Source organism: Populus nigra, chromosome 9 (genome assembly GCF_951802175.1).
Source record: "Populus nigra chromosome 9, ddPopNigr1.1, whole genome shotgun sequence".
In the NCBI taxonomy this organism is placed as follows: Eukaryota; Viridiplantae; Streptophyta; class Magnoliopsida; order Malpighiales; family Salicaceae; genus Populus; species Populus nigra.
In genome coordinates, this window is record NC_084860.1 from 13,420,715 (window position 1) to 13,437,500 (window position 16,786).

The 16,786-nt window shown below is 34.4% G+C and overlaps 1 protein-coding gene and 1 pseudogene across 1 annotated transcript; one reads left to right on the forward strand and one right to left on the reverse strand.

Moving 5' to 3' along the window:
* Positions 1-802: 802 nt before the first annotated feature.
* On the forward strand, positions 803-4,393 carry LOC133702850 (protein DETOXIFICATION 18-like). The gene is made up of 7 exons (XM_062127172.1): positions 803-1,354; positions 2,371-2,915; positions 3,005-3,091; positions 3,201-3,257; positions 3,350-3,588; positions 3,961-4,079; positions 4,156-4,393. Exons 1-7 carry the CDS (start codon positions 1,076-1,078, stop codon positions 4,285-4,287), a joined length of 1,458 nt encoding a protein of 485 aa, XP_061983156.1. The 5' UTR covers positions 803-1,075; the 3' UTR covers positions 4,288-4,393.
* Positions 4,394-10,204: 5,811 nt separating this feature from the next.
* Positions 10,205-12,351, reverse strand: LOC133702770 (protein DETOXIFICATION 18-like; annotated as a pseudogene).
* Positions 12,352-16,786: the final 4,435 nt, after the last annotated feature.

Genomic DNA, 16,786 nt, shown 5'->3' on the forward strand with positions numbered 1-16,786 from the left:
GACCAATATAGCGACGGAATGGGGAATCACCGACGAAAGGAAAGCCGATGGACGTAATCCGTCGGTGATGATATCGGTAAAAAAATCACCAACGAACTTCTAATCACACACCGACAGAATTTTTTCATCGGTAAAACTGTGAAATCTTGTAGTGTACATTTTCTTTTAATAACTATTTGAATGTGAAAATTTATAAGATTTATATTTGATTGTTTTTGTTTAATAATTCAAGAAAGGGATTATATATTTGTAATACAAAGAGCACTTGCAAAAAGCTCACACAAAGCAGCTTACTCAATTTTCTCTCACACTTGGATTACACAGCTCTCACTCACACTTTTCTAATGCACACAGCACAGGGAGCCGGGAGGGATCTTGAAAACACGAAGAAGAACACACTACAACACTCACTTACACAGCATAAGTCGATTTATATGTCCCGCTTACGAGCAAGTTCTAGAGAAAATTCTCCTCTGCGCTCATTGGCTGCAACTTGAATACTAAGATGGCTGCTTTGTCGTGACCCAGGTGGTTTGTTTCCTGTGCTACTGGTTTGAAGCTTGGTTCACAAGCTAGCATTTTATGACATCTCACCCATCTGGCATTCATGTTTGTTGGGTAAGGAGATTGAGTGTATATTAATTAGATTGATCACACATGTAGTAAATAATTTACTTATGTCTCAAGTACGAGGTCATGAACTAAAATCGGTTGATCTAATGTCTCTCACAAGACCTTGCTTTAAATAAATATCGTCCTTATGTCTCAAGTATGCGAGGACACGACCATGGAGCCCTAACCCTTCTCCTTACTGCTTCGACCCATAACCTTCAAATAAATATGTGTGAGGTCATCTGAAATCAAACGACTCTTCCTACACCATAAATGTATCAAAATATTAATTAAAAAAACCTTACCCTTTAAAATATAAAATAAAAGGAACATAACAGGACTGATTCAATACATATAAATCTCCATCATTTTCACCTTTTGTTTAATGAAAAAAGAACTATCAACATAGTTTAAGTTTGAAGATAGACGAGAAGGCTGGAGAAGGCAGGCAAAGATCAAAGAAATGTTATCGAACACAAGTTTTGAAGCTGCCCCTTTGTTGGAGCGTAGCAATAGTAGTGTAGAAGAAGGTGAAAACAAGAGGCTGCGGTGGAAGAAGGTGTTAGATGTAGAAGAGGCCAAGAACCAAATCTTGTTTTCACTGCCCATGATTCTCACTAATGTTTTCTACTACTTGATAACTTTGGTCTCTGTCATGTTCGCTGGTCATCTCGGAGAGCTTGAGCTTGCTGGAGCCACCCTGGCTAACTCATGGGCTACGGTCACTGGTTTTGCCTTCATGGTAACGCAACCTCGCACTTCTTTTCATGATTTTTTCCAAGTAATAAGTCGGGCTCATATCTTAGTTCTTGCCTTGTATTTCTTCCTTAATTCCATCTTCATCCCATTTTTTACTTCTGTTTCTAGAATTGTTTAAAACCGACAAGATGTGTCTCAGTGTCCGCCAGAATTGAAATGTGAGATATTGTCAAGATTTTTGTGCTCCACATGTTGCTGTGTATGATAAAGATAGACCAATTAAAAAACAACAAACGGAGAGCTAGCCTTTATTGCCAAATCAAGACTAGGACTCCATAATATTCGCTTACAATTCTATTGTGGTATGGTCATCATCATTAATTTGTCATGGCAATAATGAATTTGGCAGCACGTTATCATTGGCTTTAGAAAAACAACATGTAAAAGCCCAGCACATTAGCTACATCAAGGATACATGATTTATCGGGCTGGGCTGAGTTTTATTTAGATCGTTGATTGTATAGCCTCTAGAGCAGTAGAAGAAGCCTGTTGGAATGGCAAGAGTCCAGGTGGGTTGCATGTTTGTTCCCAGATCACCCAGTAAATTAAGGACAGAGTTTCCATAGGCACTAGGCAGGTGGTGGTGATCAGAATTCAAATGGTGTTGTAATTGAAGAATTGGTAGTGCATGATTGTGTCAAAACACTGTACAGATCATGATCATATTAGTATAATTAGCTAAAAAAACTATTATACGCTTCATTCAATCATAAGTTGTCCTCCTTTTTTTAATGATCAAGGTATCTTTGGACAAGCTTTAGCTTTTGTATCTTAAAGTTAAGTCTTTTCTCTTTCTGTTCTTGGACTGGTCATCCACATTAGAATTGGTGCATTTACCAGATATTTTTTTTCTGGCAGACTCAGTTTTGATTCCAACTACTTACAACCCTTAATTTAGGTTTTATTTTCATGGTCTCGGTGTCCTTTGAAAGCCTCTTTTGAGACGATGATATTTTGTTGATTCTCGTTTTACCCTCTCCTGTTGTTTTGTTTTTCCAGGTAGGGTTGAGTGGAGCACTTGAAACACTATGTGGTCAAGGATTTGGTGCAAAGATGTACAGAATGCTAGGAATTTATCTTCAAGCATCCTGCATTATATCATTCATCTTCTGTATTACCATATCGGTTATATGGTTCTATACAGAGCCAATTCTATTATTACTCCATCAAGATGCTCACGTTTCTATGACTGCTGCTCTCTACATGAAGTATCTCATTCCTGGATTGTTCGCATATGGCATTATGCAGAACATCCTGAGGTTTCTTCAGACACAATCTGTAGTAATGCCCCCTGTGGTATTCTCATTAGTACCACTGTGCATTCATATCGGTATTGCTTATGCTTTGGTTCACTATACAGCTCTTGGGTTCAAGGGAGCTCCACTGGCAGCATCAATTTCACTATGGATATCAGTCCTAATGTTGGCCATTTATGTGATTTGTGCAAAGAAATTTGAGCATACATGGGGTGGGTTTTCATTTGAGTCATTTCATTACATTCTTCATGACTTGAAACTAGCCCTGCCTTCTGCTGCAATGGTATGGTAAGTGAAAGTGTACAGGATTCCGTTCAGTTCTTGATCCTGACTAATAAAATCTCACTAGCAATCCACTTCCCAAAATGTTTTGCCAGCTTAGAGTATTGGGCCTTTGAGATTCTGGTGTTCCTAGCAGGACTGATGCCAAGCTCAGAAATAAGCACCTCATTGATCGCAATATGGTACGTTCAATTACTATTGTCTGTCTTTACCATCTCTTGAAATAAAATTTCTGTTTTGACGCTAGTTTCTCGTTCTTACTCTGGTTGTCCCTTTTTTTTGAATATTCAGTGTAAACACAGAAACTGTGGCCTACATGTTAACCTATGGTCTCAGTGCCGCTGCAAGGTTTGCTGATAATGTGAATTAAAATTTCGTTTGTTTTGTTATTGTTTCATTTTTCCGTTTTAGATATTGAAATTAATAACTTCATGTAACAGCACAAGGGTGTCAAATGAATTAGGAGAGGGCAATCCAGATAGAGCTAAGAATGCTATGGCTGTGACTCTCAAGCTCTCTGTCCTTCTTGCTCTTCTTGTTGTTCTGGCTCTAGCATTTGGTCACAACATCTGGGCTGGACTTTTCAGTAGCAGCCCTACAATAGCAAAGGAATTTGCATCAATGGCTCCCTTTCTTGCAATCTCGATTACTCTTGATTCTGTGCAAGGTGTCTTATCAGGTTCGAAACATGCACTTTTCTGTAGATATGGGAAGTTAATTATTTGAGGATTATTTTCAATATTTCTCATATTTGCCATCAATGAAAGGGAATCAGATACACTCTTTCTGATTAGAGGACTAATCACAATTTCCTTGATCATTCTTTTCTCAGAATCAATTTGCATAGATTTTAGAAATGGTTTATAGAGTAAAGTTATCATAATTTTTATTTGTTTTTGAAGAATACAAGGCCCTGGAGGGAATATCCTTCAATGATGTGCTTCTTCTATTTTACTAAATTCAGAAGCTCCTTATCATCTGTACACAAACCTTTCCTATCAAATTGAAAACAAAAAATCTTTTTTTACAAAATGCATTGGACATACTGCAGGGGTGGCCAGGGGTTGTGGCTGGCAGCACTTGGCTGTTTATGCGAACTTGGCAACATTCTACTGCATTGGCATGCCTGTAGCTTGTGTTCTTGGATTCAAGTTAAAGCTATATGTTAAGGTATTGTCAAAGAAATGTAACAAGGCTGGAGCCTGTACTAACTTTTATGAATTCTGATGTATTTACTTTGGTGCAGGGTTTATGGATTGGCTTAATCAGTGGCCTTTGTTGCCAAGCCGGTACCCTCTTGATAATCACAATAAGGACCAATTGGACTACAACAGATCTGTCTATAACCAAAGATAAAGAGAACCCCATTGCCGTCTAACAGTATCTTCTCCATTAATTGTCGACAGACAGCTTAGCTGAACTGCAAGTTACTAGCAAGTAGCAAAATGTTAGTCATGAAATCAATATGCGTTTGGTAGAAACAAGCTTTGTCTTATGAGGCAGTGGCTTTCTATAAAGAAATATGTAGATTTTCTATTCACAGACCAAGAACAATGACTCTGTCAAAATTTCAGGCTGGAGAGAGCATTTGAACTTCAGTTGCATGCACGAGGTTAAGCTCAGACGTTTATGCACTTGGTTGGGATTTGTTTCAACTAAATTGCTCCCTCGAATTCTGTCATGGTTGTGATTCAGATTAAAAAAAGTCGGCAAAAACCTACAATCAATTTCTCACTTTTGATGTCCCACGAATCTCGTTGCTTACACCTTCAGAGGGATTTTACCCCAAAAAAGACATAATCTGAACCATTTCAACATATAATTCAAGGACTTATCTGTTGAGACTTGCCAGTGTTTCTTCAGAACTCGTATGTTGAGACATGCTGTGTATTTGTTTTTCCCTTTGTTTCAATGAAAAATTACGCATATAATAAGAAAAAGAAGGTGCAGATTGGCTTGGAGAAGCTGCTGCGTAGCCAAACCAACATACACAATGACTTGTGATAATGTGTGCTGATATTATCCCACTAGAACCACATAGAAAGTTTTGTCTTGAAAAAACACCTCTTAAGGAGAGAAGTTGACCCTTGTGCTTGTAAATGATCAAGACCCTCATCTCCTAGCTGATGTGAAATAGTGACATTATCATAGCTTTGTAGTCGCACATGGCTAATATTCCTATAGATAACGTTAATGATGATGTGTGCCTACACCTGCACATGACAAGCCCTCGAAGATGTATTATCTTACTAGAATCATATAGTGAGTTTGTCTTGAAAAGACATCTCTTACGGAGAGAAGATGAACCTTATGTTTATAAGTAATCAAGGCTCTTGTCTTTTAATCGATGTGGGATAGTGACATCATCAACTTAGAAGGTCATGCTTAATAAGTTGTCTTTCACTAGGAGACCACCCATCTTTCATTACTAGTTTAGCAATGAAGCAATACTAAGGATTTAAACGGGAGCTGAATAAGAGTCATGAGACTTTATACGCCTAGAAACTTTGTCTCTAGCTTCCCATGATTTGGACCTTACTAAATCTTTCATATTGATAACCAACAAAAAAATAGAGACCACTTTCATTCAGATAAATTTCTTTTCAGGAACCTTTTTTTTTGTTTATTTTATCTATCTTGCTCTTAGGAGCATTGAACATGTCATTTACCAAATTAGCTTCTATTTCCTTATCATAATTAACACCTTTAGCAGTAACAATTGCCAATATTTGTCAACAAGAAATGAAATGAAAAAATAAAGTTGGATTTGTTATTTCATTTTTCAATAAGTTTCTCTACTCTAAAAATAACTTAACTTTTAGCGTAAGGACCTTCACTCTTAATGTGGCCCAACTCCATCTAGTAATTACTCCTACCTAACACTTTCCTCGCTAAAAAGTGTTTTTTCTAAGGTATTGTTAAACCAAATAAGAATTTTCTTTATCTTTAATCTCTTAAAGATCCATTATAGCTTAGGCTGTCCAGCTTCAGGAAAAACACCATAAAAACAAGTCTCAATAATTGGAGAGGTCTCTATAGTTGAAATCAAAGGTAGGGGCATTTGTGGTGTCACAAGAGAGGTCTCCGCAGCTGAGGCTACAACACCAAACTCTATAGGGATGGAGACAATTTTCCTCTTAAAGTTTACAACAACACCTACAATCATTTCAGGAGGAGTCATCTGCGTTTGATCCCCAACCAGAGAAGTAGTGGTTCTCCTCATTTCCATGAAAGAGTGGCTCTTGCCATTATTTCATCAAGAACAGTTTCCGCAGGAAAAGAAAGCTCATCTATGTTGATGGGATCATTTTCCATCTTTACTCTAGTCCTAGCTCCACTCAAGTCAAGAGATGAAAATATTCTCCTTGATGTAGACAAAAGCTACTCTGCAAACCTTATTGAAGTTTCTCATTCTCCTTCAAATGTTAACCCAGCACAAAACCAAAGTCAGAAATTAATATTTAGATTAACAAAAACAAGAGATAAAGAAGTTGCATACTTTATAACAAAGCATGGTAATGCCCTTTGAACATCTTTTAGACACCATACTCAGTTAAGGTCGAGGCAACATAGCACATGTTTTTTCCTCATCTGAGCTTATATGGAGCCTATTGTTCACCTTAAGGGGGGGTCCTCTTTAATAGTAGAAACAACCCTAAATTATTTACATCTCATTTATGAGGTTCCTCATCTCATTGTATTTCATTATGATCTACCTCCCCCCTTTATTTCTTGATGTGTGCAGGTTTGCCCTAAAAGATCCCCTTTCATTAATTTAATGAGTTTGTTAGTGAAATTAAAAAATGAACACACATAATTGTCATCATCAGTACCAGCAACTAAATGGTAACAAGTTCTAAATATATTTACGATAGGCTTGATTCCTACAAGCTTAAAGAACTTGTCAAAGGCAGATAAAATTATTCATCCATTGGGGAAGTAATCTCAAAGTTATACCAAAAAACTTTCCTCACAAAACCTTTGAAGAGAGAAGTTATACCCTAACTCATACATACATATTAGGGAAGTAATCTCAAAGTACCACTGAGTAGAGGTCAAGGTCAATTGGCTAATTCTTTCATTCTTGGAAGGCAATTTAGCCACGTACTCCTCTAGTTATTAATTATTTACAAATATCACCTCATTTATGCTTAATGTACTAGGTGCATCGTCCTTAGGAGTTTGAGGTAGCCTCCCCCCTGTTTACAAATACCACCTCATTTATGCTTAAGGTGCTAAGTGCATCATCCTTGGGAGTTTGAGGTAGCCCCCCCCCCCTCCTCGTGGGTTCTCTAAAGGAAATAGGGGAAGGAATTCTTCGATGTTGAGAACTACCTTCCCCCCTTCTAGAGGTGAAAGTTGGATTTCTACCCTCTCTAGTTTTAGGACCTAATCTAATGGACCTTTGTCCCCTGCGACTTCCTTTAATTTATGGTTAGAACCTAAACTCATCACCAAAAGAAGCAACATTCTTATTTTTAGGGCCATATCTAACTTTTTTAGAGTCTATTTTTTCTCATAAGAATAGAAAAGAAGAAATTTTTAGGGGCGGGGAATACTTAAAATGATAGTTTCTTCTTAACAAACAAAGCAAATCTCGCTCAAGGCTTTTTCAACAATTTGTTTTTACAAAGAGTGAAAGTAAAAGAAAAATACAAGCAAGAGAAGCTAGGGTTATAAAGGAAATAATTTTTATTCTCTCAGTATTTATACTTTAATTCTCAGAGCATTTATAATACAAAAACAAGAACAAACACTATTATTCTTAGATGACTTTATCACTTGAGAGTCCACACTAAAACGAATTATTTTATAGGTGTTAAGCCTTGTACCATCAACCACCTATCTCGTGAGCTTTGAAAAAGAGAATATTGACGTGAACATGTGATTATCCACTGTCCAAACACTTAAAAATCTCATTTATGAGCATATTGATTTTAGAACATCATCAACTATTAATTATTATTCTCTTGATTGGCTATCAATTTATTCCTTACACATTAATTAATGCAATGAAGTCTAAAATGCATTACAATTTTTTAATTTTCTTTATCATGATAACCTTTTATTTTTGTGTAAATTAAAATATTTTTCATTCAAAGAAGATGATGCTACAATTAAGCCTTGATTATTTTATTTGTACTCTATAACACCTATTAATAAATATTACAATTGATGTACTATTAATTCAAATTATTTATCAAGGTGGATATGGATGATCTTTAACAGGTGGACTTCATTGATTTTGGAAAACAAATCATTTATAAAATTTATAAATTAACTTTATAATAAAATTTATATTTGATTTAAAACTTATAAAAAAGCTTGTATTATTTATACTTGTGAGATTGTTAATTAAAAAAATTAAACGACATATGAATGCTTAATTGATTATGACTTTAAAACTATAAAAATATTTTTTGATACAACATATTTTAAACAACTTGTTATTACTATTAAAAATTAAATTACATTGCAATTACAAAAAAAAAAAAAACATTTAGGAAAAGTATTGTAGATCAAGGCATAAAATTGTTGTGGATTGTAATAATCATATCATTTATGTTTTTTTTTTTTCACTCAAGTTTTCTTTGCTCTTCTATTTTATCCTTTTCAAATTGGTTTATTTGGGATCTAACGTGATAGTTTCCTTCAATTGACTTCATGTTGGGTTCTTATGATGTCGAGGAAAAAAATCCAGTACTTGTTTGATGCTTGATTTAACAAAATACAATTTGATTTCATTGATTTAGAACAATTGAAGTTTTACGGATCGAGTGTGAAACTAAAATTAATGTTTAGGGACTGGATTGAAAATAATTAAAGAAAATGGTTGGTATATGCAATATATGCATCAACATATGAGAACACCAACCTAATTTGGGTGGTGCATGCAATGACTACCATTATTCATTGACGGCCTTCCTTGATATCATTTGGTTTGTCTCGACAACCTCTTCCCTCCAAGATAGCACAAATGCATAAAGGAGGTTTGGTTTGGCTTTGACGGCCTAATCTTCCTTCCTTTCTTTTTTTTCTCTCTCTCTTCTCTCTCCTTCCCTTGATTTTTTGCACATGACATTATCTAAAATAGCAAAGTGATCTCATTTGTTTTTGGATATCAAACTTGGTCCTTAGTCTTTTATTTTAGTTTTTTTTTTCAATTTCATCCTTAAATGTTAGGTTCTCTAGGAATTGTGTTTTGTAATTTTATACGATTTGCTTTCTATTTGGTTATTTTGATATCATGAATCGAATCACGAGTTTGGCTGAATAACCGAGCTGTTTTTCTTTTTGTTCTTCTTAAATTATTATTTTTTTGCAATTTCATCATTTATCATCAGATTTGTTGAGAATTGAGTTTTATGATTTTTTTTTTGTTTGATTTCCTATTAGATTATTTTAGTATCGAGACTTAGATCATGATTTTAACAGGTTAGTCCGGATTGACTAGGGTTATTTTGTACTTTTTGTTATTTGATTTTTTTTTATCAAATGCATCCTTCAACATTGGGTTAGTTGGGCATTAGGCTTTGTAATTTTTTTTATTTGCTTTATATTGACTTATCTTAGTCTCATAATCCGGGAAAAGATGACCTAGATCTCAAGTTTGATAGGCTAAGTCTGGTTGACTTGCATCTTTTTTGTCCTTTTTTTTTCAAATTAACTTTTTCTCTAATTTCATCCATCAAAATTTGATTGATGGAGAATTAAGCATCGTATGTTTTTCCAAATTCCTTTTCATGGGGTTAATAGGTTCTCATGACCCAAGTTGTGGATTTGAAAGGTTAAATCAGATTGACTTATATTTTTTTTTGTTTTTTTTTTAAATTGAATGTTTTTTTTTCCAATTCCATCTTTTAACATTTTATTGATTGAAAATAGAGTTTCATTATTTATTTTGAATTATTTTTTATAGGATTATCACGATTTCATGACTCCGGTCATGAATTTAAAAGTTTATCACAGGTTGGTACAAGCATGTTGTTATTTAAATATTTTTTTAAAAAATATTATCTAATATACCTATATTTTCATATTTAAAAAAGGTTTCGTACAATATGCATAGAATTTTGAATTCTTGATAATAAAAAATCTATTAAAAAACATATTAGTAAGACATGAGAGAGGCTGGTTCTAGCGGCAAAGGGCTAGTCCGCCCTGTGAGGCAAACGCAGTTTGAATCCTCACTAGTAGTGGAACTCGTTTTAAGATGCCCGACGATACTACCAGGAAGAGGATTGGTCTTCTGGTTTGGAAAGGGTCGGAGAATACCCTGCTACAACAAAAAAAAATAAAAAAATACATGAGCATTTTATTTTTGTGGTAAAAAATTATTACAATCCTTAGCAAAGCGCGAGCGAGATACTTATCCAAGTATAATACTCATGTCCCAGTCAATAAAAAATGGCAGCCTTGGCCATTCATAATCTCCAATATTTATTTAAAAAGTGCTATGAAAAAGAAAAATGAAGTCAGTTTCATTTTTTCAACTTTTCAAAATATTTCTCTGCACTGCAAAATTACCAATTTATTGCAAAAAAGAGAGAGCTTTCATTGACAAAATTCTTCATGCTGTCCCAGTCAATAGAACATTATGGCATCTGAATTTCTCCTATCTGTCCCTCTCTTCATCAAAAGCATGCTTTGGAGATTTTATCAAGGCAAGTTTGAATTTTCCTTACCATTTTCCTCTGGTTCTGAGAGATCCATTCTAGTCCATTTTGTACGCAGTGTAATCAACAACAGAGTGCAGGTTTGGCATGACAGACCGCAGATTAAACCAATCCATAATCCCTGATCCCAAATGGTCCCACAACAGAATATGAAAATCGATAGAAGAAAGATTCAAAATAAGATGAGTAAACAGAGTATGAAAATCCAGAGGACAAAGATTGAGAATAAGATGAGTTACTAGGTGCATTTTCCTCAATTTTGTATGAAGGGAAATTGCTGTCATAGAAGGTGAAAATGTCTAATATGTGTCTGTGAATAGCTGCATGCTTGTGTAAGTAAACGGAGAAACAGACTATTTTTGTTTGGCTTCACCTTAGAATAAAGCTTAAACTTAAATCCGAGGAGGGTTGCCATCGGCATTCCAATGCAAAAGAATGTTGCTCCATTTACAATAACAGCCAGATTCTGCCAACCACACCCTCTTGTTACCCCTGCGTCAAATTAAAATACTTACATTTAAGATCTGAACAAGTCATACAGTTGGCCACCTCAAGGAAAGGATAGAGAAATTAGAGCAGATAAGGAAAGGTGTCATCGAGGCAAAGGCTTTTATAATGGAAAGGTCATCAGTGAAGAAGCCAGCCCAGATATCATGACCAATGACCAGTGCTAAAACAATTAGAAGAGCGAGAAGGACAGAGAGCTTGAGAGTTGTAGCCATGGATTGTTTAGCTTTATCAGGATTTCCTGCTCCCAACTCATTAGACACCCTTGTACTATTAACAGAAATTCGTAGTTTCAATATCTAAAAGCGTATAGGATCAAATTACGGAAATGCTATAACTAAGAAGTGTCAAATTAATTTCCAACCATTTACCTCACAGTAGCGCTTAGACCTGAGGTACACATGTACGCAATGTCTTCTGTGTTCACACTGAAGAGAGAGGAAAACATCACCATAGTCAAGTTAGGAAAACAAGTGCAGAACAGTTACATTTTGGCAAAAAATGTGTTGTGGTCATGTTGAGTACACTGTAAAGCATACCACATTGCAATCACAGATGTAGTTAGTTCTGCGCTTGGCATCATTCCTGCTATGAGCACCAAAAGCTCGAATGCCCAGTACTCCAGACTAGCAAATCATCAAAGAGAGCTTGTAAGATATATGACATCACAAACCTGCTACCAATAAAAATGAAACATTTTTTGTTCTCTTACCACACCATTGCAGCAGAGGGCAGGGCCGGTTTCAAGTTTATTGGCATGTGACGTAATGATTCAGAAGAGAACCCCTCCCAAGTTTGTTTAAATTTCTTTGAATAAATCACATATATGACCAACACAATAGTCGAAATCCACAAAGATATTGAAACCGCCAACGAAGCTCCTCTGAAATCAAGAGCTGTCTTATGAACCAATGCATAAGCTGTACCGATGTGAATGCACATTGGGATTCCTGAAAGCAGGATGAGGGGCATGACAACAGATTGTGTCTGAAGAAACCTCCTGATGTTTTGATGGAATCCAAAGGCAAATATGCCTGGAATCAAATACTTTAAGTAAAGAGCAGCAGCTTTTGAAATTTGAGGATCTTGACGAAAGAAGATGAGTAAAGGCTCTGTGTAAAGCCAGATAATGTCATGATTATTGAGCACAGAAAGGATAAGATGCAGGAAGCTTGAAGATGAATTCCTAATGTTCTGTATAGTCTTGCACCAAATCCTTGACCACAAAGTGTCTCAAGTGCTCCACTTAATCCAGTATGGGAGAAGGAAGAGAAAGAGAAAGAAAATTAGAAAGCAGGATCATATGCATTATACTTGATAAACAAAAAGAGTTGATAGAAGCATTAAGCCCAAAAGGACTAAGACATTGTTCCATGTAGCAGAAAAAGGAATCAATTCAAATTAAGGATGCAAACCACTTAAGCTAGAGCTCTGCCATTCCTACTACAAATCATTTTCCCTGATTGTGTTCATTGTCGCGGGGGGCGTGAGTGTGGCGACGATGAAGGCTCTTGTCGTGCCTCCTGATGATGAGGTGTGATAAGTGTGTTGGGAAGGGTTTCGGATTTAATCATAAAATTATGATTAATGTTTAGGAGTCGTCACCTAGCATTATGGTTACTAGGAACCTATGGTCTGCGAGAGTCTGAGTAAGGAACTAGTTGTGTAAGGAAAAGGCGCATCACCCCCAGTACACCCTACGTAAGGTAAGCTGCATTGCTGTTTGATTGTTTTTCTACGTCGGGTTTCTATTTGTTGATCTTTTTTAAGGTTCAAGGCAGATCTCTCTTCATGAGAAAGTCTCTACCTTATCGGGTTAAATTCTAATTGCATTTTTACACCTTGTATCTTTAATACATGAGGATGTACTTTATCGTGTAATTTTACACCCTACAAATATTAAAATCTACATCTAGACCCTAAGAAAAAAATTGAAAAAAGTTTTTGATATTTTAGCCAAACCCTAATGGATGATTATAAATTGGTTATGATATCTATTTTTTGGATTTTCAAAACATGAGAAAGATGCAATTTGTTTTTTAATGAAAATATGCAATGAAACTTTTTACGATTTGATTGTATGCATGAAAACAAAATATTTTTTTTGTTTTTGAAAAGGGAAATTAATTCAAAAGGTTTTGAGACTTTTTTTTAAAAAAAATGTTTTGAATTTTTCATTTAAAAAACAATTCGGAGAAAACTGGGTATTTTAATATCAAATTTGTATTTTACAATGTAAATATACAACCCGATATTATGCAAAATTGGTAGAAAAATATTTAAGAAAATCACAATTTTTTTTAAATGATTTTTGAAATTGTTTTGGATTTTTTTAAATAATAATATAATATATATTATATTATATTATATTATATTATATTATATTATATTAAATATATGGGCTAAGCCGAGCCCGGGAACTTTGGGTTGGGTTGATCTCGTCCCAACATACCCTTTTCTTTTCTTTTTAGGGTCAGGCTGGACCCAAATGGTTCGAGCCAGGCCCGCATGGTTGCTAGCCCGACCCAACAACCATGCAAATTAATAAGGTTGTATGTTGAACGAGAATTCGTTCTGCAAGTAACAACTTAGTCGCAGCTACGGTAGGGTGGCGCTACCTGATGTCGGAGTGCCTAAATGGAGGCCTGGCTGGTCGAGATGGGGAGAGGCTGACATGAGGACGGTGGTCGAGGCTGTGACAGAGATGGTGGCCGGTGGCAGAGGAAGCAAAAGAAGAAGAAGAAAACATGAGGGGTTGTAGAGAGGAGAGAGAAACCGATGGTGACCCTTGGTGGTCAGTTGGTGGTTGTGTTGGCTTCTTATGGTGGAGCTGGTGGTGGCTCTGGTTGGTGGCTATAATGGCAGAGAGAATAGAGAGTGAAACAGACGGTAGCAAAGGAAAAATACTAGGAAGGTTTGTTTTTGGCCGACTTTGGACCCAATTTTCTCCTCCCTCAGGCCATGAAATCCACCTCTATTTATAGGTGGTGGAAGAGGGCAATCTTGTCTTCATCGGAGAAAAATTTCCAGCCCTTGATTTAATTGGAAGAATCCAAACCGTTGGTTCAAAATATATACCTTGAACTGCCAAATCTAACAGTCTAAGGCTGCCCGAGTTGACTACTTTAGGCTAGTCACCAGAGCTGTTTTGATGTTTATAGGTCAGAACAGACGATACTTGGGGATAGAGGGATTTCAGGTAACCATTTTAGTGCATGTGTTGTCAATTTTGAGGGACATACGAGGCATTAAATGCACCTGCAAAACTGCTACCCGAGCAGCGTTCACGGGGAAGACAATGAACAGTGACCAGACAACATGTCGCCTGGTCTCCCTTTTTTTTTTATACTAAAAAATGCGTCGTTTTAGGTTTGAATTAGGGATTTTGCCAAAGTTCAATGTAGTCCTCTAGCTTTCAATTTGTTTCAATTAAACCTCTAATTGACCATAAACCTTTGATTTAATGCAATTAAGCCCCTGCGGAACTTCAACTTCAGCCCCGTATTTATGCGCCTTTTTCATTATAGTCCTTGGTGTCAGATTTATGCAATTTCACTCGTAATTGACCATTAAACTTTCAATTTCTTCAGTTTAACCCCCGAATTTTGTCAATTAAACCCCTATAGTTTGGCGCCTTTTTGCAAATTGATCCTTGGCTGTGAATTTTATCAATTTAACCCCTAATTGATTCCAAAACTTTAATTTTCTTGCAATTTGGCCCTTAATTTCAATCAATTAACTTGGTAAAAATTAAATTTGGTCTCTTAAAATTCCAATCTTCTCAATTAAGCCCAAATTAGGCTCCTAAACTTAATTTTTCACCAATTAAGCCTCAAATAAAATTAATTTGACCAATTTAAAGTATAAATAAGTCCTTGCATTTAATTAAATCCTTCAATTGGACCCAAATTAATTCTTAAACATAATTAAAATTCAATTTGGCCCATGATTAAATCAAATTGGCCTATTAAAAATTTAATTATGTCCTTGGACTTAATTTTTATGCAAATTCGTTCAATAATCAATTAATTTGACCTTAAATTTGTATTTTTTTTCTTTATTTTTGGGCATAATAGGGTACAACTAGGCTTTGAATTTCCTACAAAATTGTAGCTTGGTTTTTATGTATATTTTTTTGGAATCCTCCTATATCTGCTTGCTTGCTTCACGTCACCAGTCTTTATTATTATTTTTTATTTTTTTATATTTTTTAAAAATTAATTTTTAAAGAATAACCTAGAATTGGATTATGAATGTGCTACTGATTAATTTCTAACCAAATCTTTCACTTCTTTTTCAATTTAAAACCCTTCTCCTTCTCACTCTAAAATTTAAAACCTCAAGCAAGCATTCATGACTTACTGAGCATATGGTACTACCGAGTCAAAATTATAAATACAAACAGATATGATATATAATTACGATAGTTCAATTATCTAACGAAAGGGAAAAATAAAATAAAATTCATTGACTATAATTTAAGAAGAAGAAAAATCCTTGTCGGCTTGGCCCTTACACGTTTCTCTCAGTTCTGCTTTAAAATAATTTCATAGATTGAAAATCTTTGAATTGTTTTTCTCGAGGAAAGATTTTAGGTCACAAACTAAATCACGTGAAAGACATCGACAAAATGATCAATAAATGCTGCTGCTAACCATTTATTAGTAGTTTATAAAAAATTTAGATAAAAAAATATGTATTTTTATGTGATTTCAAGTTTAAATTCTATAATTATTAATATAATAATTATTAAAAATTTATGTAATTATTAATTTTAAAATTTATAAAATTAATTAAGATATATATAAACTAACCCGAACAATTATATTTATAAAAAAAAACTGATGGTATTATTTATTGGTTGCATATGCGCCCAATAAATAAATGAATGACTAGAGGAATTGAGGCAAGAATTGATGGTTGACGCTACTCTCTCAGTAATTTTAATGTTATTTATTGAAAAGTAGCTTTTAATCTTGATATTTTCTTTAGAAAGGGTTGCATCATTGTTTATTTAATACTTTTTATTTAAGATAAGATTATTATAATTAATGACCTTTTTTTATTACTGCTATTTAAATTACTCCACTCGATGTTCATATTATTTTTTACCCTATAATATTGTTGTTGACTCTCTATTTCTATATATATCTAGGCCACCATTTAAATTATAGATTAATTCTTGACAATTATATCACAAACTAGGAACAAGGAAATAAAAAATAAAAATAAAAACGTTAAAGAGGATGGTTTATGGAGAGAGGCTTTTACTTTAAGGAAGAACTCTGTGATGGTTTTTTTTCAGTTATCATACAAATTCAATTAATCTATGCACATTTATTTTTAGTAATGGTTTTTTTTTTCAATTTTCCTAAAACATTTAATATAAAATATAAAATTGAAGGAAACATGTTTGTTAATATAAATCGAAACTATTTTGTCAAAACATGTATTTTCTATTTCTTTAATTCTCTAGAAAATTTAAAAAACACGAAAGGGATTGTTTTCCAAATTTTCTAATATAAAATTAAGGATCTTATTTGATTCATCTAATAATTATTCATGTCGTTTTTGTTTTCAATTATAATATAAGATAAACAAGGCCATTGTTTTTATTTTGAAAAAAGTTATTTAGTAAACATATTTTATTAGATTTTTAAGGTTTTTTTAGAATAAACAAAAACAAATCAAGAT